General features: G+C 42.5%; 1 protein-coding gene across 7 annotated transcripts in view; it reads left to right on the forward strand.

Annotated features, from left to right (window-relative positions):
• PATJ (PATJ crumbs cell polarity complex component) overlaps nucleotides 1-20,335 on the forward strand; it is a 147,755-nt gene that overhangs the window by 86,536 nt on the left and 40,884 nt on the right. For all 7 annotated transcript variants that reach the window (XM_048062237.2, XM_048062236.2, XM_067001724.1 and 4 more), the window contains 3 exons: nucleotides 1,982-2,178; nucleotides 9,300-9,391; nucleotides 18,424-18,496. In XM_048062237.2, the coding sequence (XP_047918194.2) occupies nucleotides 1,982-2,178; nucleotides 9,300-9,391; nucleotides 18,424-18,496 (362 nt within the window). The remainder of the gene's footprint in view (nucleotides 1-1,981; nucleotides 2,179-9,299; nucleotides 9,392-18,423; nucleotides 18,497-20,335) is intronic.

Here is a 20,335-nt window from a genome sequence, read left to right on the forward strand (position 1 = left end):
AGAACATTAAACCCTGGTGCTGTGTGAAACATGTGCAGCTGCGGTGCTGCTCGCGCCCGCTGTACCTCAGGAGCACCACTTTCACGACCTTCCTCGCTTGGTGCTTTTTGGCAGGAGGCATCCTGCATACCAAGCAGAAAAATCACACTTCCCAAATTCAAGCAGCAAATCACACCGCTAATTACTTTTTGACCCCATTAGTTAGGAAATATATTACAGAGCTGCACAGCTACACGGGTTGCCATTTAGTTCACTTGTATGAACTTTTGGCATGTAATTGATAGTAACGAGCAAGGTTTCTAATTTGTCATGATACCCTGAGTTTGTGCAGACCTCTGTAGGGCTTTACAAGCTCAGCTCTCCGGGGAAAGTGTCTAACCCTTAACGTAACCCTCCCAGGCTTTTAGGCTTAGGCTCCGGGCCACTAGGGGTTTGGGGCAAGGCAGGAAAACGCCGGCCTGGAAATACAGCGAGGGGAGGGCTGGCTGCTGCCCTGACTGTGGGTTTTGCCCTTGGGTGCCTCTGGGGCTGGAGATGAGGGCTGTTTGGGTGTCCCTGCCAAATCGTGAGAGGCTGCTGGGCCTGGAGAAGGACCTTGGAGAAGGACCTCGGAGAAGGGCCAGGGCTGGCGCTGTCACCCCGGCAGCCTGCGCGTGGGCTGCCCGACGCACGCCTCCGCTTCGTCCAGCCCTTGCAGCCCTTTTTATTCACTTTTTGGTGCTTCCCTCTCACCTTCCCCAGCTCCTTTCCCCTCTTCGTTGTTGTCATGGAAACACACTACGGTGGTTAAATCGTGCTATCGAAATACGCTTCCCGTGGTGGAATGGTAATAGCTAATATTGATCTAGCTGCTGCTGACTCAGGGATATGGCTGAGCATATAACATCTCCTCTCGCTCTTCTTAATGCATAATGCAGCAGTTCCTTTCACCTTGGGCTCTGCACTGAAGGTGATACCCAGGCACAGCAAAACACCGCGATCTGCTTTTTTAATACGTGGCCCAGCTGTAATGGGGGATGCAGCTGGTGTTACAGGGCTGGCTGCAAAAACCACAGAGGACAAACAGAAAAAAAAATCACCCTTGCTGCATTTGACCTTCGTAAGCCAAAGTTACAGATGTCTGTATGCCGGTGGTGAAAAGACAGTCAGATTAAGCTGTCAGCATGCTCTGTTCCACTGATGTGCAATGTGCTCCAAATCACTTTGTGGGTATATTGCATTCTGTCACAGAAATGCTTGAAATGTAGACGAAAGACAAATAACGGCCTTAATATCAAGTGAAGCTGAGTTTAAAGCCGTAATCATTCACGTGCATTGTCACTGACATCTGCTTTGAGTAATCATCTGCACAGTAGCACGTAATGCTAAGTAGAGCGTCGTAACTGTATTCCTGAAGCACCAGAAAGAATCAAAACAAAAGATTTTATCTCGAGATGTGAGTTTGCAGTATGTTTGTAATGTAAGCTTTTCGGTTTCCTACAACGGTTAGTTAACCAGCTCCAACTTTATGAGGGTTTCCTGAAATTGGTAGTTTTTGTAAGGTAAGATAGGGGTACCTCTAGAATTCCCTTGTTTACCCTCTTTTCAAAACATTTCTGTTTTAGAAACAGTCTATTTTATAAATGATTAAAATAATGCAGTTCTCATGTGAGCAGAACTTGCAGCTGATACTGCATTTTGTTCTGTTGGTGCTACAGGGACAGCCGGATGGCTTGCAGTGGTCCAGAGATGCCCAGGGTAAAGATGTATCACTATGAGCGGCGTCCTGTCTCTCTTTGTGGCCTTAGCTTTTTGAAAAGCGAGTGGAGAGAATGCAGGGGTTAGGTACAACACGTGTCATCTCAGATTCTCTGCTGGAAAGACCTCTATTAATAAAATATAGATTATACAAAGTCATCTATCTCTAGCACGTTTGTGTGTGTCCGTGAGCGTTTGCCCGTAAGTTATCTTGTATTACAACTTAGTTTATGTTTCTTTGTAGAAAAAATCAGGCAAAGATATGCAGATCTACCGGGAGAGTTGCACATTATTGAGCTTGAGAAAGACAAAAATGGGCTTGGACTGAGCCTTGCTGGCAACAAGGACCGATCTCGTATGAGCATCTTTGTGGTTGGGATCAATCCAGACGGACCTGCAGGACGAGATGGGAGGATGCATATTGGCGATGAGCTTCTAGAGGTAAGTGTCTTCCCTAACTCCTAAATAAGGTTCATATGGAGAGAGGGAGAGGCATATGTGAGGCTATCGTTTGAACCTTAAATAAAGCCTTCGAGTGGAATTAGGTGGCTGAGGCAAGGAACTGCACTGATTTATGCCAACTGAGAACTTGCCCTTTGGCAGGTAAATGTGTTTTCAGTGAAACAAAAATCATCGGCCTGTGAAAACTAATGTCTTGTCAGTGAGGTCTGTGCTCTCAGCATGTTCACAAGCTATGCTCAGGGAGGGACTGTTGAAAGGCAGGAAGGGAATAGTAAATCTGTCCTTGTAGCCTGTATGTGGTTTTGCAGGGAAATTCACACCTTACATTAAAAAAGAAAAAAAACTAAACCCCCTCAAAGTTACCATATGTGTTTTTACAGATGACAGGGGTATCCCCCCTCCTGAAAATAAAATCTCATGCTGTAATCTGTTTTGATTTGTTGTAACTTCAAATACTTATTTTCTTTAGTCGTGTCTGGCACAAGTTCACCGACAAGGGAAAAGAGCTCATCAGCGAGCAGTGTATTTTGTCTCTTCTTTTTCTGCTTTCGCCTTGCTTCACCTTCGGATAGCAAACACACATTTCCTGCACTTCATCTGATTTTTGGCTGCTGCGAAATGCTGCTTTTCTGTAGTACCTGCAGCGGTTCCCCATGTCATGATTGCTTCAGCAGTTTACAAAACCAGCTGTCCCTGGGGATCTTTCCTTTAGAAAGAAGCTTTCACAGAAGAGCAGGTATACAGCGACCGACTGCTCTCCATGGGTGGTGATTTTTGATCTTTCAGCAACTCGCTGTGGCATCAGAGGACCAACTATTTTCTCATGTTTCTTGACTTGAGAAAAAGCAATTTGACTGCCTGGGGATACCTTGGGAGTACTCAGAATTTTCTACGCATTTGTCATTGTCTACCAGTTCTATAATTACAGGTTTTCAATGCACGTGGTACAAGAAAGGTTTGTTTTGCTAGAATAACAGCACCATCTGAAGCTTATTATTTTCTTCTTAAGTGTGATAAATGGCATGAAGGTCTATACCTTGCTGAAGTCGTGTAGGTAAATGACTTTTTCCTTCAAATTTGCTTCCTTTCCCTGGCACCAGATTCTAATGGTAGAAAAAAAAAATTAATTTGTTGAGTATCGGCATATACCAGTTGAAAGGACTTGTGTCTGTTTTTCTGTATGTTATAGGCCAGGTAGTTAAAGAGAAGCTTGAAAGAATCTTTTGTATTGGTACACTTCCCTACAAAGAAGGATTCATAGAGGTTTTCATGTATCTCATGAGTAATTCCTTGTGGTGATTGTTTGATCTAACATTAAACGTTGCTGTACGTGAAGGATGTACCATCTGTGATTAATCACATGTATCTCAAGGCTTGGGATTTACATGCATGCACTATGTTATGAGCAGCAGTTTCAAAACTGTTGCGTTGCCCTAATTCCTCTCCCTGTCAAGTTGGAGATAAAATGTTTTTTTCCTTCAGTGGAAGAAAAGTGATGTTTGTTATCTCAAAAATGCAGTATTTCAAATAAACTAAGTTCAAAGGGCCTTCAGTAACTACCTCTCGTGTTTACCTTTGCAGTCAAATTAAAGGTGTGTCACTAGCGGGCAGAAGTGTGAGCACTTCTGAAAGGAAGTGGTGATCTCATTCTGGTCCCCAGTGAGCATGTATCCCGTGTCAAAACATCCTGCATTACAAAGGAGCGGCTTGTGTATTAGTCATGTACAGATGTCTTATGTTCACACCAGCGGTCAATTATTCAGAGCTCTGGTTTTTTGCCTTTTAAAAGCATTTCAGTGTTATATGTGAGCAGCATTGAGATGGAACTAATGGGCATTTACACTGGCAGGTTTGTTCAGTAAGCATTAGGTTCAGTATCCATTTCAGTAACCGCTAGGAATCCCCATATCTGAGAAATATGCAGGTCACGGAGGTAGGAATATGACTTCGTGCTTCTTCCCTGCCAGTCGTGCAGGGGTCAGGGCAGTCAGCTGGCTTCACTTGCAGAGGCAGTCGAAACATCAAAGGCTGCTGGAGGAGCACTAACAGCAAACTTAAAGCGTTCAGAAGTTAGGATGTGACAGGAACCAGATTGTTTGTGGTTTTTTTTCTGCTTAAAGACTTAAAATTAGAGTGTTAGTACAGAAGCGCTTGTGTCCCTCCCGGGACCGTCACCTCATTCAGGGCCCTGGACAGTCTGGTACTCAGGAAGCAGCCTCTGGTCCTTTGGGTGGTGCCGCCCTGCAGGTAAGGTTTCCATCACTCTGCCTGCAGGCTGAGCTGCTGCTTGTTGCCCACTAATAAAAAAAAGTTATTGGAATTTGCAACAACCTCATAAGCATTTGAAGCCATTATCCTCGGTGTTCTCATCTGTTTGTCAGCAGATAGACCACCCTCAATTCTCTTCTCACTGAATGTTTTAAACGCGTTTGCATCTGCAACCTTGTTTGCTCATCAGATTTGAATATTTGAACGCATCGGCAAGGGAAGAATTCACATCTTAGGAAGCCTCCAGAGTGACTCCTGTTGGCCAGTGTTGCTCCATTAAAGCAGCAGATGCTGTTGCAGCACGTGCAGGTTATTCCTCTTGGCTGCTGGGGGAAGGTTAACCGGTACCTATGTATGGATCTTATCTCTTGGCTTTTTCTTTGAACTGGAGTTTAACTGAACTTAGCTGAAGGTTATGGGATGCTGCCAAACCGCCTCTGCTCCTTATTCATGAAATCCTCTGTCACTGAACTAAAGACATATTATCTTACTTTTAGCTTCTCCAAACAAGCCTAGTCTTTTAGGGGCATGATCCTGACTCATTTTCAAAGTCAGTCCGGCCTATATATTGGGTGAAATGCAGGTCAAAATAATAATTAAAAAAAAAAAGTACATGATCTCCCTTTTTTTTTTATTTTTTAATAAGTCTTCTGTGATGTATTTTGGATGGATAGGATAAGTGGGTGGAGAGAGCAGCCATGTGAAGGAGAAGGTCCTTTCATCCTACTCTCATACCCTTCATGGAGGAAAAGTATTTGGGGCAGAATTTGGTCCCTGCACAGAAGGATGTATTTTTACCATGGCACAAGCTCTGCTTTTCTGTTCTTTTTCCAAGTAAAGAAGCCATCTGTGGTGTTCCTGCCTGGCAGTCGTGCTGTTCTAGTGCAGGTGTCTGCCCTGCTTTGTGTCTTATTACTTCGGGCTCCGTCCTGCCGCTGACGGTGCCCAGCATGGCCTGTGGCGTGACCCCGTGGTGCCGGACCCGCGCTGCTCAGCCCTGCTGCTCCTGAGCACTGCGTGGCTCTGTCCTTCTGGTACGTTTTGTGCACACTGACTAATCCCTCTATTATTACTGTTCTCGTCGTCACTCCATAAGGGAGCCGACTGGTCTATTAACGGAGCGAGCTGTACAGAGCCCTGCTGGGCTGAGTTACCCACGCTGGGATTTTCTGCCGGCTGTCCTTGGTTGTCTTGCTGGAAGTGTGGTAGGAGACAGAAGGGAGCTTCTCTTCGGGTTATTTGCGCAAGGAGGCCACAGCACTTCTTGAAGGACCGAGAGAGCCTTCACAGTCCAGCAGCAGCGAGCGAGTTACCCAATGTCCCTGCTGGGCAGCGAGAGGCAGTTCGTGCTCCTCTCGTGTTTGTCGTACCCCGGTGCTGGGGGCCTTCGTGCTAAACGTGGCTTTACTGGGATTTTGTTTGAGACTCTTAGGGAAATACAAGTGATGCTCTAATAACATACCAGATAAGTCAGTATTTTGCCCAAGTAAATGAACAACTCAGCCAAAATCACGTCACGTCTGTCTTAAAATTGGGGGAATTAGTGCTTTGCTCTCGGTTTTTGCTGGGGGATTATTGTTTTTGTCCTCTTCCAAAATTGTGACTCTCGATTAGGCAAGTAGCATTATCCCTCCAGCACAGCAATGACTTGAACATAGAAAGAAGGGTTTCCATGTGAAAAAAATCATCTTAAATGATTAATCCCAGTAGTGATAATTATTTTTTAATTCCTACTTCCAGCATAATACTCATTTTTCATGTACTTAGTATACAGGTTATCAGTTAAGGTTAGTGTTAGGAGGCAGTTTCTGAAGCTGTGATCTGAAAGCGTGGTGTTCCTGCGGGCAGCACCGACCTGCAGCTCTGCCTCCTCCCGTCTTTTCCCCTGCAGGAGGCAACCGGGGCTGAGGCAGAGCCACCGGGGCAGCAGGGCGGGAGGCTGTCCTTACACGGTCATTCTGTACATCCAGATGAGGCACGTGTTTGAGCCTGTGCTGGGTGAGAAATCTGGGCAGGAAAGAAGAATTTGCATTCGAATTAATTAATTTATCTTTCCTCTGTTTTCCTCTTGCTTATTACTTTGGGTTTTGGTGCATTTTGTGGGTTTTCAGTTTATGCAGTTTGACCAAAAACTTTTGGAAACTTTTCCTGTTATTTCAGAGAATCTGATTAAATCTCAAAACATTACAGTTCCTGTGATTAGAAGAAAACTTATGCATTGTTACAAAAAAATAGTTATAGAAAGCTGTGCCGCTTCTTTGGGATAACATTTGACTTGATTTTCATAAAAATCAGATGATACTAATTTTACAGATTTACATTATTGCCCCATTGTTTTTTTAACAAAAGAGTTATTTTGGAAATTATCCAAATGTAATGTTTCTCTTTGACAAATTAAAGTTTGAGAAACAAACGATCCTTTTTAATGTTTTTCTCTTAATTTAGGAATTCAGATTTCATTGAGTTTATACTTTGATACTTCAGTGTGTGAAACTGTAAAACAAAACTTTTGTATGCGAAGGCAACGATAACTTTGGCATTATGTGATACAAGCTGCAATAAGGCAGTGTGGAGTTGTATCAAGGATCCAACTTAAGTGTGCTGACCTGACCTCACACCTATCGCTTGCTTTCAGCTTTCTCCTTGCTCTCTTGTCTTTCCAAGATGTTTTACAAAGAGGAACTCAAGGAAGAGTTGAGGCTGGCTTAGGTCTCTTCATTTCTTTTGTTTGGTCAAAGCTTTGTTTTTCTTTTCTAATCTTAAACGAGAGAAGTAAAGTGCAGATTTACAGGTTTTGACTCCTGGAGTATTATGTGGTTAATGTGACATATTCCTTTATTTAATCTGAAAGATATAAAATGACATTGCTTATGAAATCCTAAACATACTTTCTTGGTTTATATAAGTAGGCTTTCGTGCTTTGCTCATCACTGTGGTATCTGAAGCCAAAGTAACATTAATTTACTTTGCAAAAGAAAGTAACCTTTTTTTAAAAAATAATAATACTGGCTGTAATAACTGTGTGGGACAGTCCAAAATTGTAGAGATATATTACCTTTATTACACATTCATTTTGGTATAATTAAATAATTATAACTTACAGACCTAGCTCAGAGTTAATTAAATTTTGGACTATTTGATACATCTGCTGAAGAGGATTAATTTAGCCAGAGCAAAGACTATAAATTTTCATCTAAGTCTGCTGTTTAGAAAAATTGATGGTAATTTAACTAAACCTAAACAATTTGTAAGGCACCCAGTACTCCCAGTGAACAAGTTATTTTTGAACCTAGAGGAATTAAGTCAACAAACCTACTGAAAGTTGTAAGTCCAGCCTGAAGCAGAATGCGAGCAGGTATTCAGTTTTGGCACCAGATGTTAAATTTGCCCTTGATGATCGGAGCGAGGCCAGGGATGCTGCCCCTGCCCTGCCTTTGCAGCCTCCAGGCCCAAGCAGCGCCTCAGGAAGGCCTCACGAAGGGTTCAATGCTGCTGCCTCGGCGTTGACCAGGCTCTCGTGCACCTCTCTTGGTTCTGCCTGCTTACAGCAGGCAAACGGGTAGGTAAACTGTCTGCGTGTCCACCCTCATGAATAATCAAACGTTGGCGTTTTTATTCTTGTGCTTGTCTTGCTTGCTTAACTGATGACCAAGCTGTTGTGCAGCTTGGAGGCATCTGATGCTCGCTTAGATGCCAGGACTACTGCGCGAGCTGAACTGTGAACCTGAACTAACATCTCAGCTCCAAATGCTAGTCCTTTTGATTTCTTGTTATTCAAAGAAATGCTTTGCCTTGGGTTTGGTGGCAAACGCCAGAGCAAGCAGAGGTGTTCGTGGGTGCAGGTAAATAATTGCTCTTCCACAGATCATTGTTTTCTTGATGTTTATTCCGCTTGGAAGAGTCAACGCTGAAGACAGACCTGGTAGTCTGTCTAAAGGATGCTTTCCTTCACCGCCTTTCTGTGTGTTTGGTTCAGCATTTTAAACTCTTCAAGTCTAAGAGTTTTAAACCTGAAAATCATCAGGGTATGGCTAATAGACTGCTCAAGGGTTTTGGCAATCTCCTTGACATAATCTTCTTTCTGCCATGGTACTCAGCACAGCTTTCCCTTTGTTTAAATTGTTGTGGTATGCCTGTCTGCCTTATCTTCTGCGTGCGATCGTCGTGGTTGCAGCTTGTGCAAGCCTGAGCTGAAAAGCGAGCATCCTCTTGGGGTGCCTCTGAGGCAAGGGCAGTAAAAGGGGGGCTGAAGCCCAGAATATTGCAGTCACTGAGGTGCAGCAGGGTGTTAAACACCAGAGCTGCCTGTGAAATGCTTTAAATTTTACCCTGCGGGTTATTTTTGTGATAGGCTACTGAGTATGCTTTTGGTCGGTTTGAGAGTAGGTATTCTATTGATCTCAGAGGTCCTGTTGTGCTTGTTAAGGTCCCACTCACTGAGCGTGGCACTGGGAGGCATCAGGCATCGTATTTTCCTCTAACTGGGAAAGGACTTCTGGTACCTGCAGACAGAAAATTCCTGGAGCATGTACTGAATTAAAGCCGTGCTGTTTCCCTCTGAAAACTACAGGATTGCCTTGCACTCAGAAAACATGTCCAAAGTAGTACCTGGTGTTTCTTGCTGTGATTAAGTGTTTGATCCTTCACAGGCAAAGTAATGTGGTGTGTCCTGACATTGCCTTCTCTGTCTCATCTCCTTTGCTGTCAGTTTTGTTTCCTTCAGAGGAATTGAGGAGTCAGCACAATATGGAAGTCTTGGTGGTGTGAATTAGAACAATGCATGCTTCATTTTGAACTTCATTTAAATGAAAATCTCTTTTTCGTTTTAACAGATAAACAATCAGATATTGTATGGAAGAAGTCATCAGAATGCTTCTGCAATAATTAAGACCGCTCCATCAAAGGTCAAGCTAGTTTTCATACGGTAAGAACAGTTCTCGTCAAAACATTTGTTCATAATTTTGCCTGTTACATATTTACGTATGTAATATACACATTTAGCCTGTTCTGAAAATGCCAAACTTACTCAGTTCTTTGTGGAGTGATATAATCCTTTTCCTTGACTATTCATCTTAGGACTGTTCAAGAATTCTTCTTAATGTTTTATATATAAAAATTCATTTGCTTATTTTGGGGTACCTGCTGAAGGCTTGAGATGACCCTGACGGATAAGGCCTTTCCCCTTCCAGCTTCCTGAAGTGCTTTGGGTTAGTTCTGTCAGCACAAAGACGGGTGGGCAACTGCTTCAGCCGGGCATTCAGAAGGGAGTGAAAACGGGGCAGAGGCTGGGAGCTGGAGAGGGAGCTGCTGTGGGGGAGCAGGCAAGTGTGGATGGAGTATGTGGAGCAGCTGCGGCACGGACACGTGAAGGATGGCTTTGCATGGGTGTCAAAAGAGGATTTAAAAGGTGAGATGGGGCTTATTATTTGTACAGAGGGGAAACCTGATTTTGGCAAGGAGCACTGGGGTGGCTTACGTAGCAGGGAATATGCTAAAACATTTACAATCTTTCATCTGCATAAAAATTACATGTGGGCATCTTTTCTTTTACTCCACGTATGAAAATTTTTAAGGATACCTCAATTCATTCACTGTAGTTCAGGAGACGATACTGTTATGACCCTTGAAAGCTGCCCCTTTCCCAGAATTCATATATCCACTGATGAGTTGGAACTTCATAGGTGCCAGTGTTCCTGCTGTGACTTCTGTTGGCACTTACAACCATGCAAGTTTATTAATGTGGTCTTCTGACCAGCATATACATCATGCTTGATATTGTTTTATATTCTTTGCTCATACTCAGCTTACCTGTGAACAATGTAATAATCTGTGGGTGAATGCATATAAATGTGTACATTTACTCGCATGGCTCTGTCTGGTACAGCACACGCAGAAATGATGGAAGAGCAGCATTAGCTCCGTGAAGAATGAGTTGCTATACTTGGCAGCACATAGGATCTGGAGGAGATTAATGGTCTTGCCTGCAGCTCCCGTGTTACTTTTCCCAGCTATTGAAAATTAAATGTCATGTACGACAACTCACTCACCGTTACTTAATTGCATGTGGAAAATGTGCCTGGTATGGAAGCTCCAGAGGCAGAAGCAGAATGTATGAAACCAAAACCCAGGGCTCAGTTTAGTGCTGTCTGGCAGCACTGAGAGCACGGGCTTCTGGCGAGCCTGCCCTGCTGCCCCAAGCACCACAACTGGCTGCCGAGGACCAGATTCCACGGGGCTGTAACAGTGTGTGCTTGTTAGCTCGAGTCTCCGTGGGTATGGAAGGGAATAAAAGCTGTGTGAGTTCTTACCTGTATTTCCCATTTTTCACGTTATTTGTGTAGAAGTGGATTTCAAGGCAAAAAGTCGTCATGATGATCGTAACTAATAGATACTGGAAATATCATTGGATGATTCTTATCATTCCCTCTAGGGCTTAAAAACAAAAAGTCTGGTTTATATGCTGCTGTTTAGGTTATGAGCTTGTCTTTGCACTTCCAAAGAGACCACATTTTTTCCCTGCTCTCTGCCATGCATTGGAGTGCACTGACAACTGACGCGTCTGTTCTCTTGATCCAAGCAGCCATTCAAACCGCAAAGAAAAGAAATTCTCCCACCGAGAAAATGTTATCAGCAACTAGGACACTGTCTGTAATGCTGGGAAAAAACAAATGTTGCTTTCTCTTCTTTTTTTTTTTTTTTTGAGATCAACTGCTTTTAGTAAGAAGGGCGTTTAAAAGTTTTACCAAAGCCAGATTAGGCTGTCTCTTAAAGGAGAAATTAGAGTAATATTCCCATGCAAAATATATTCCATGAGCCCATTCTGTGTTGGTGCTTCCAGTTCCTACACTTTAGACCTCAAAATCAGTGGATGTGATTGAATGCATGAACCAAGAGGCTGTGCCAATCCCAGAAGTCTTGTCCACAGTGCAGTTTAGTAGGAAAAGTTTTCACTTGCTTTATCAGTTATTTTAAAACCATAATGTAAGATGGAGGTACTGAAATGGCACTGCTTAATGCATTGTGGTGCCAGCACTACTAAATATGAAGAGTTACGGGTATCTTGAATCTCCATCCATCTCCTGTGTGCACGTGCAGTAGCTTTTCCAGACGAGAACAGAGCGCTGAGCATAGCAGACTGAGAGCTCACCTGGTAGGTTTGCTGCTTGGCTGATCCCATATAGTGCCTCTCGGCTGTCCGACGTGGAAGGAGCAGGGTACCATTACGTCTGCTGTGCCCTGAAGAAGCAGAGGAGCCAGTTGCAACAGAAATACCTCCTTCCTCCTGGGCACTGTTACTGATGCAACCTCCTTGTGCAGGCAGAAGGCCGATAGCGTGGCATAGCTAAAGTGTATCCTGGAGCACACGGAAAAGTAGGTTATGGTTTTCCAGAAAGTCATTATTCTGCAGCCTAAAATGTTCTTCTGTGCTTGCCTGAGATGATCTAGGACATAAAAGCAAAACTGGTGGGATTCTTGGACTCTAAGTGTCCTCTTTGATATCCTGGGGCCTTATTTTCTCAAATGAAGGATGCTCGGTGATGAGCATGCTGCTGCTTTGCTTTGAAGCAGGAAACTACATCAAGGTTTTCCTATTCCTGGTGTTTTGGTTCACATGCAGGGCAGGGGGATGTTTCCATAAAGTCTTTAATTAGTTACAAAAGAAGCCCAGGAATTCCTGGCCACAAGAAAGAGTTTCTGTGAGATGGGTCATTAAATAACTTGGTGTTTTGTGAATTTATTTTAGGGGGTGGAACAGAAAACAGGTGTCCTCCTCAGTCTGTTTTACTTTTTAGTAAAACCCTAACTGATGATCTGCACTATAAATATCTGCTCTTTTTTTTTTTTTTGATACCCTGGTAGTGTTACAATTTCATTCCCATGCTTTCCTGAAATTTTTGCTGATGCGACAGTGCAGTAAACACCGTGAGAATCACAGTCCCCTTGTATCTGAAGGTTTCTTGCTCTGCTTCGTGAGCATCTTTTCTTCGACTAAATTGACAATGATTATTTAAAAGAGTTGATCTTGGCTGGTTTCCAAAATATAGGTCTTAACACAGCACAATTTCCCAGTGCTCTCATTAATCACATAAGCTTGTAATAGCATCTAAAAGATTTGCAGTTGTAGTGTCATTTTTTTTCCTTTTTTTTTTTTTTTTAGATTCAGTGCATCTTCTGCTTTGTGGCTTTCTACAGTAACAAATTTGAAACATTTAACCTGCTTACACAGTTAAGCAGACAAACCAATCACCCAAGCACAGCACGGTCTTCACGAGATGAAATGACTCAGTCCACGTGCTTCCTCTGACCAGTGTCTGGTAGCATTTTACCTGACCTCCTAGGCCTACAGATGCTACTTCCAAGCTACTATGGCTAATACAGGCTGCAATAATCTGACAAAGAGACTTGTTTCCTGTAAGAATCTTTATGCCCTAGTTCCCAAAATAGAATGGGTTTTGTCCATTGTATTTTTCGTTCATGCATTAAATGTTCATTCTTTTAAGATGCAAAATAAGACACTTGGGTTTTACATTTGTAGGAGGAAATCCAGTTTATATCAGAATGCTCTTATACAGGGAGAATTATATGATTCAGCACATTCAGTGTTTTTTCCATGCTCAATTAACTGCTTTTAATCTGTTTTGGTGCTCCAGTGTTGGTATAATAAGCAGATCAAACATAGTTTGAAGGCTTGAATCCAAGTGAATGCTGCTGATTTCAAACCCTCATCCTATTGTGCTTAGTTCTTTGATTCATTTGGTATACCTTTTTTTCCTTAAAAGAAAGTTGTCTTATGCTGCAATAAAATATGACAACACTGTAAGAATACAGTACTGTAGGTGTTTGCCAATTTCAGTAGCACCTGTTAACAGTCCAGAGTCATTTTCCCACACTGTGGGCATTTGTCCCATGACCCTCGCTTTCTGATGATGGGATTGCAGCTTCTCAGGGAAGCCCACAAATCTGTCAGCTTACCACTCCTTCCCTTTCTAGGGGTAATTGTGAAGACGAATCTCTTCTTATTTATGGTTACATGCAAGGCAGAGATCCCCGCTCGGTCTGAGGACTGGTAACACGAGGGCAGTGACTGGGTTGGCCCATTCTCGGTGCTGTTTAATGCTCGCCATTGCTGCACCTTTGTCACCGAATCTTTGCTCTTCTTTCAGAGCTCTGTAGGTACCGTTGCCTACTGCACACCAGTCAGTCTAGACATTTTCATGCTTTAGAAATGATTTTTGCTTTCAGTTTTTTTTCTAGATTACGTATTTGCTCATATTTTAATAGTATAAACTTGTTTTTTTACTTGCTTTTATTGTTTAGGTTCTTCTGTTTGGGAAAACTCAAATAAGCTGTCAAATGCTGTGTGTGCAAGTTTGAACTGTCCTGTGTTTTTTCATAGCTTTTTCCTCCTTGCTGTTGTACACAGATGTGAACAAGTACACAGTTGAGGAAGTTACGTAGTTTGGTCTCTTTCAAACCTTTCATCACCTAACCTGCCATTAAAATGAGGAGTTACTCACTTAAAATAGCAGTGTGCATTTGGATCTCACCTAGCTAAGAGTAGATGGAGAGGAAATGGAGAATAAGACTGCTCTTGTTTCTAGTAGGAGAGATCTTTTCAAGATGATGCACAATAGAAAGGCCTTGCCTTGACCTATCTGAAGGAAACACTCAGCGTGTCTTTTCAGCATTCAACTCTCCTGCAGCTCGTCTTCTCCCAAGGAGTTTCTGGATGAAAACAAAGATGAGAAAATACGAGATCCTGGGCTGATATCATTTTTCTTTGAACAAGTAGGATGTGAACAGTCTAGGTGTTCAATCACCTGCAGGAGTTCGTGCACCCAGCTGCTACAGCCAGTGGGAGTCCTAAGGCTACGGGGCAAACAGCATTCACTCGCTTGCTCTCCAGATCTCTTCCAACTAAGGTGTCATGCAACTATGTACAAGTTACTGATTTTTGCCCTGATCCTTGGAATTCTTTATGCTCCCGAAGACCATCCCCAACCCCCTACAGAGCTTTTGTGAAGTGATCGTTTTAGTGTTGACAAACTCTATAGTTGCAGGTGGATTGGCAAGAGGTTCATCTCCCTTCATTGAGATATCTAGAAGTCACCTGAACCTCTGTGGTAAGTGAGCAGTTGTCAGGAACCTGTGGAGAGGAATTGAGTTCTTCTCAGCCTACATCAGGTCATTCAGTGCTTGGATGATTGCACTTCTGAGTGGGTCTGGGTTTGGAATAGTCCTGTTTTGTCACTGACTATAGGGGAGGTTTGGACATGAGATGCTCAGCTTTAGACAGGTGATGAATCTCATTCAGCATGCCCACCGAGTATTTCCTTAGTATTAGGTGACAGTGAGCTATACTATCACAAGTCTGGGAGACGTACGAGTAGTCACAACGGAAAAGAGCAGATGTCCTTGGATGAAGGCAGGGAACCTGAATACAAAAATTACAGATAGGAGACATGGCTGAGCAAATAAAGAAACCTGCGTTTCAGCCTGTAACTTCTGGTTACCATCTTTAGAAAGATAACTCTCTGCAATGCTTCACAGACCACTCCATCCGTGTGTGACATTCCTCCGAAGTGCCAGAGACAGCTTCTGATAAGTGCAGCGCAGCGTCCAGAGCAGCTGTGGAGCCGCACAGCGCCAGCTTCCCTTCAGGCTTGCCTTCAGCTGTGTGGAATGAATCGTCCCTAAAGGGATGATAAACCTAAAGGTTTATATTTGCATATTGATCTCTTTAGGTTTTTTATGTGCCACGTGTTTATGGTAGTTAACCATTAGTCAATAATGACATCATTTGTCTTTGCTTAAGCCCCAACATCTCCCCCTTCACCAGAGGTGCAGATGTTGGAGCAAAACTTCCCAAGTTCTGCTCGTCAGACGGTGAGGAAGGATGGGGAGTGTCCAGGGGTCTATTTAGACTAGCAAGGAAGAAAAATGTAGTGAAATATGGCGATTTAATCAAATAAATTTGAAAGCGTATAAGCTTTGCTAAACTTTAAAGGGTCTTTGCCACTTATGCATTGTTTGATCTTGCTTCCCGTGACCTCTTGCAATGAGGACAACTTGTTTCGTCGGTGCTGAGCGACGCTGGTGCAAGCAGTCGGCACTTAACGTCCAACCAGATCCAATTCTGGTTTTCACTCAAACTCATCCGTAGGGGTTAGAAGCAATAAAAGTATTTGCGGGAGGAGTGAGGAATTCCTTTCCCGCTCAGTTTCTGTGTAGCTGATGAGATACAAACAGCTCTCTGGTACGCAGGCTCGGCAAGGAGGCGTCTTCCACAAACCCGGCTGGCGCTGGAGCGAGAGCAGTGGCTGTTTATCCTTCCTGCAGATAACAGAGGGGGAGCGATGGAGCCTCCCTGCCCTACGAATTGCGTCGTGCATGGCTTTGACCCTGCGAGTACGAAGCCATGTCTTGACTGCGAGGGGCTCAGACATGTTAACCCCGAGCAATCTCGAGTGCTGGTAACTGAGAACAGCTTTCTCGGAGGTGGTTCTGTAGCAGCTATTGGCAAATAAATTGGATGTTCATTTGCAGTTACCGTAATTTGAATATGATGTTCAGGCTTCTAAGCTGTCTGCTCCAGCATCAAAAGAAAATGATTGCTCCTTTTAGTTGTAAATAAATTCATGTTTTAGTTGAGGACACTTATGGAAGTGGAGAGCAGAAAGAGCAATTTATTATTAGATCTGACACTTTAAAATATGTTCCCTCTTTGATTCTGCTTTGAAGCATTCTCTTTTGAAGCAGCATTAAAGTATTTAAATATGTACGAGCCCTAGCAGGGGGAGATTACAAGTTGAGACATTTCTTAACCTTGTTTTTATTATTATTACTATTGCTTTTTTTTCAGGAGAATAACTGTAAGGCGTTTTGTTACTGCTTGGAATAAAATTGCCCATCCATTTAAAAATGCATAAAAATGTTATCCCAGTGATGGGAGGAAAAAACCACAAACCTTTTTGTGTGTATATACTAAAGAGAAACTGATTTGTATAATTAATTACACCCCCCCCCCCCCCCCTTTGTAATGCAGTTCATGAAGCTTGTGTCTAGCACTTCTTGGAATGGTATTTCTTACAAAGGTTTATACATCACTTATTATTTCCAAGTTTGCTCCTAATTGCAAGGTACGCAGCCTGCATTGTAAGCTACACAAGGGTTGGTTTTCACCCTGTTTGTGCTTCATGCAAAACACTGTCTGACTATGGTCAAGCCAAAATTGCTAGGTTTCACAGACACCTTACATTTGGTGATTTATTTGTATAGGTTAGAACAGCAATGTGATCAAATTGGTATCTCATGAAGATAAGAGGAGGAAAAATGTCCTTGTCTAATGTGCTTTATAAAGCAAACTTGAAAATTGGGAAACGATTATAAAATTCAAGTTCTTGGTTCTGTGCATTCCTCGGATTTCTTTCTGTCTTGGCCCTTCGTGCGCGTTTCTGTGTAACAGGGCACTCTGGTTCTGCTCGTAGCAGGGCTTCTTGCTTGTAGCAGGGCTTCTTGCTCTTGCAAAGCTTCAAGCAGGGCCAGGCAGAGAGGCTGGGAGCGAGCACAAAGATGAGTGGCATAGAACCAGTTCCTTGGAATTGTATGGCTGTTTGGTTGAAGATAAGTAAATGAGTTCACCAACGTTTGCCTGTAGGATTTGTCATGTCAAAAGCATGTGACTGAATTTCCCACATGCTGCTCAGCTGAGAGCTGTTGATTTATGGTGTTGTCTTTCAGCAATCAAAATGTACCGGCTTCATGTATTTAACTCTTAAGAGATAAAATGAGACTTTTTTACAGGCATTTCTGTGAAGTGCTTCTAAGCACGTACTGGTTGAATATTTTACTCTAGAGGTTAGAGGGAAAAGTTGTGCTTGCGTTACGTTAACCTGGAAGATGGGACCAGAAATCAAACCCTGAAGATGCACTGCCTGGAAAGTCATAACTCGAGATGAAAGGCATTGTATCTGCAGAGCACCAGGATTACTGATTCCTCAAGTCTTGTTTTGGCAAGCAGTCTGTGTGGTGTTGCTGAATCTCTGGCAAAATAGCGTTTGCATCATGCTCCTGACTTCTGTGTTCTGTGAGAGGCGTTCAACCCAAAGATAAAAAGGCGTGCTAGAAAAGTTTTTGAAGCAAACTTTGGAGTCTTTTTTATTTTTAATATGCCTCATATTTGCCTTTAAAAATATGTATCACTGAAGTCATATTTTACTTGATTCAATTTTACAGAGGCTAAAAAAATGCAGAGCTAATTTCAAGAGCCAAATGATTTAAAAGACATTTGAGGAAAAACATCAGTAATGCAGAATGCTCTTTAATAAGAAAGGCTTTTGAAAGTTAGAGTAATCGATTGTCGACTTAAGAATGAGTTTTAAAGAGGACAGAATAAAACATGCCATACATGATAAGCATCTTTGGAAAAATAATGCACTTGTGCATAGAGGGAATCAGTGTTCATCTTTTTTTTTTCTCCTGCTTTTTCTAAAATTTCATCCAAGTTTTTATATTGAATTTTGTACAAAAGACCACTGCAAATGTGGACAAAAAAGCAATCTATTTCATCAAAAGCAGGTTTCATAGTTCAGCAATGTGAATGTTAGACAAGTCTAAATAAGCAGTTAACAAGTATAGACATTATTAGAAGAGGCTAACAAAGTATTAACACATCTATTGATGTGTAGAGGCCATAAACTCCAACTGCATCCTCTGATAATCCACATTAAATTAGATTTCCAAAGTATGTAATGTCAAAATCTCCCAGATGAAACTACTGCTGTCCCAGGAAGGGATGTAATCCACTAGCAGAAAGCACAAGCAAAGATGAAGTGCTTTTCTAAGCTCTGACTTCTGATAAGAAGCAATTCTTTTGCCAGTAATAATATTTTCCTAACGGACAGAAGTTGGGTCATTGTGGTTAACTGTGTAATACATTGTTTGTTTGTTTTGCAGAAATGAAGATGCCGTCAATCAGATGGCTGTTACTCCTTTCCCATTGCCTTCCAGTTCCCACTCTTCTATTGAGGTAAGGTTTGTGGGTTGTTGGTTTCTTGGTTTTGCTTTTAATTTGGGGTTGCTAGATTAGACTAATCATCATTAGCAGTTCGTTATAAATTCAAGCACCTTCTGTAATGCAACTCTGAATCATGAAATGCATTGGGTAGGAGTTTGACCTGATAGTTGTATTTCACTGTCACTTTTCTTTGTTCTCATCCTCACTGAAAGGGCTGGCATGGCATTAATGACAGAGATTAAACAGGTTACTGCTGTACAGGAGAAAAAGTCTCTGCATGCAAACTTTGCTGTCTCCTATCCTGTGCCTTTTTCAACAGGTTAGAGTCGTCATGGTCTTTTGCCTGGAATGTGGATATCCTCCTAGCGAAAATAAACATTTTTCAGAGAAAAGCTCACTCCCTCTGAGTTTCACTTCCCCCAGAATATTGTTTGCATGTCTAAAAATGAAGTAGGGGTGCCAGCAACTAGCAGTGGTAAGGAGGTCGCTGTATATGTGGCTCCATGACAAGAGCATCTTGAGGCAATCCCAGCTTCACCGAGAGCCTTGGCCACATCTCCATCCTGTGTTACCCCAGCATGGGTATCACGTGTTCCTGCTCATTTTTTTCTGTAGGAGCAGATGAGAGCTGGTTGGGCGAGGAGCTCTTGTACATGGTGTTGTAACATGCAATCTAATGCAAAACCTTCCTTAGTAACGTTACCAGTGTTCTTTACTCTGCTTGCTGTCTCAGCCCCAGTGTAGGCTGATTGCTCTCTTGTGCACCGTGAGTCCCCACGGTGTCACCACACTGGTAGCATTTTGACGTCTCAATACAGCGTAACTACATTTTCTAGATAAAGCACATGGTTAGCCTTGCTGTTGCTTCTTAATTCTATTTCTATTTGAGCTAGTAAAGCAAAAGACGTTTTATAATTTATTTGGGGTTTGGTCTTGCCTTGAACTGACGAATTCAGGTGCATTAAACTTGTGATAGTTCAGTAGGCATCGCTGTGATCCTGCAGCACTGGGCCACCCTGGTTAGTGCTGGATGCATTTCCCGGCCACACGCTTGCTATTTCTGTTGGATTATATTGCCACTGCTGGCTGCTTCCGTCCAGGCCTAGCTCTGGTCAAGAGTTGTTGCACTGTGCTGGGTGAGAGCTGCTTGGTTTTTGTTTGGATCTGAGTCACCTGGGGGCAGTGCTTTGGCTTTTCTTTTTCTCCCCCATCAAAGCAGCATGCTCCAGGTGCAGCTCAGGGATTGCAAATTACAATTAACAGAGCCCAAGTTCATTCTATTTTTGTTGGCTCTTTAATACCTGCATTTGTTCCCAGCTTTGTTTAATATTTGTGTCTTTGGGTCATACTAAGCTTTGTTTAGTCACATTTTGGTCTGTGGTCAAATGACTGTAACTAGACTCCACCAGCACGTGGAAACCAAAAAGCTCGGTCTCATGTGCGACATTCGCCTTTCAAGGTAGATGCTCTTGAGTTGAGAGTTGAGTTTCATGCTGTACTGGCAAGCTCGTATTATTTGCATTGTGTCTGGTTTTAGAAGTAAATGCTGGGTTTTACTTCTAGTCTAGTACCTTTTTATTCCATAACATAAATGTAACCAAAAGATGTTGTATAGAACTTGACATTGCTTTCCTTCGTCAGCTATTTGTGTGCTAAAAAAAAAAAGACTGTGCTTTATATCTTGAAATACCAAATAAATATTTAACATTGTGATTCATATACTGTACATGAATCTTGTCAGATCGTATTAAACAGCCTAGCTAAAGTAACAGAATATCAGGGAGCCATAGTTACCATATCCTATTGTGTTAATCTTCATCTTATCTTTCTCTCTTCATCAAGGCATTTTAA

Source organism: Anser cygnoides, chromosome 8, assembly GCF_040182565.1.
Source record: "Anser cygnoides isolate HZ-2024a breed goose chromosome 8, Taihu_goose_T2T_genome, whole genome shotgun sequence".
NCBI lineage: Eukaryota > Metazoa > Chordata > Aves > Anseriformes > Anatidae > Anser > Anser cygnoides.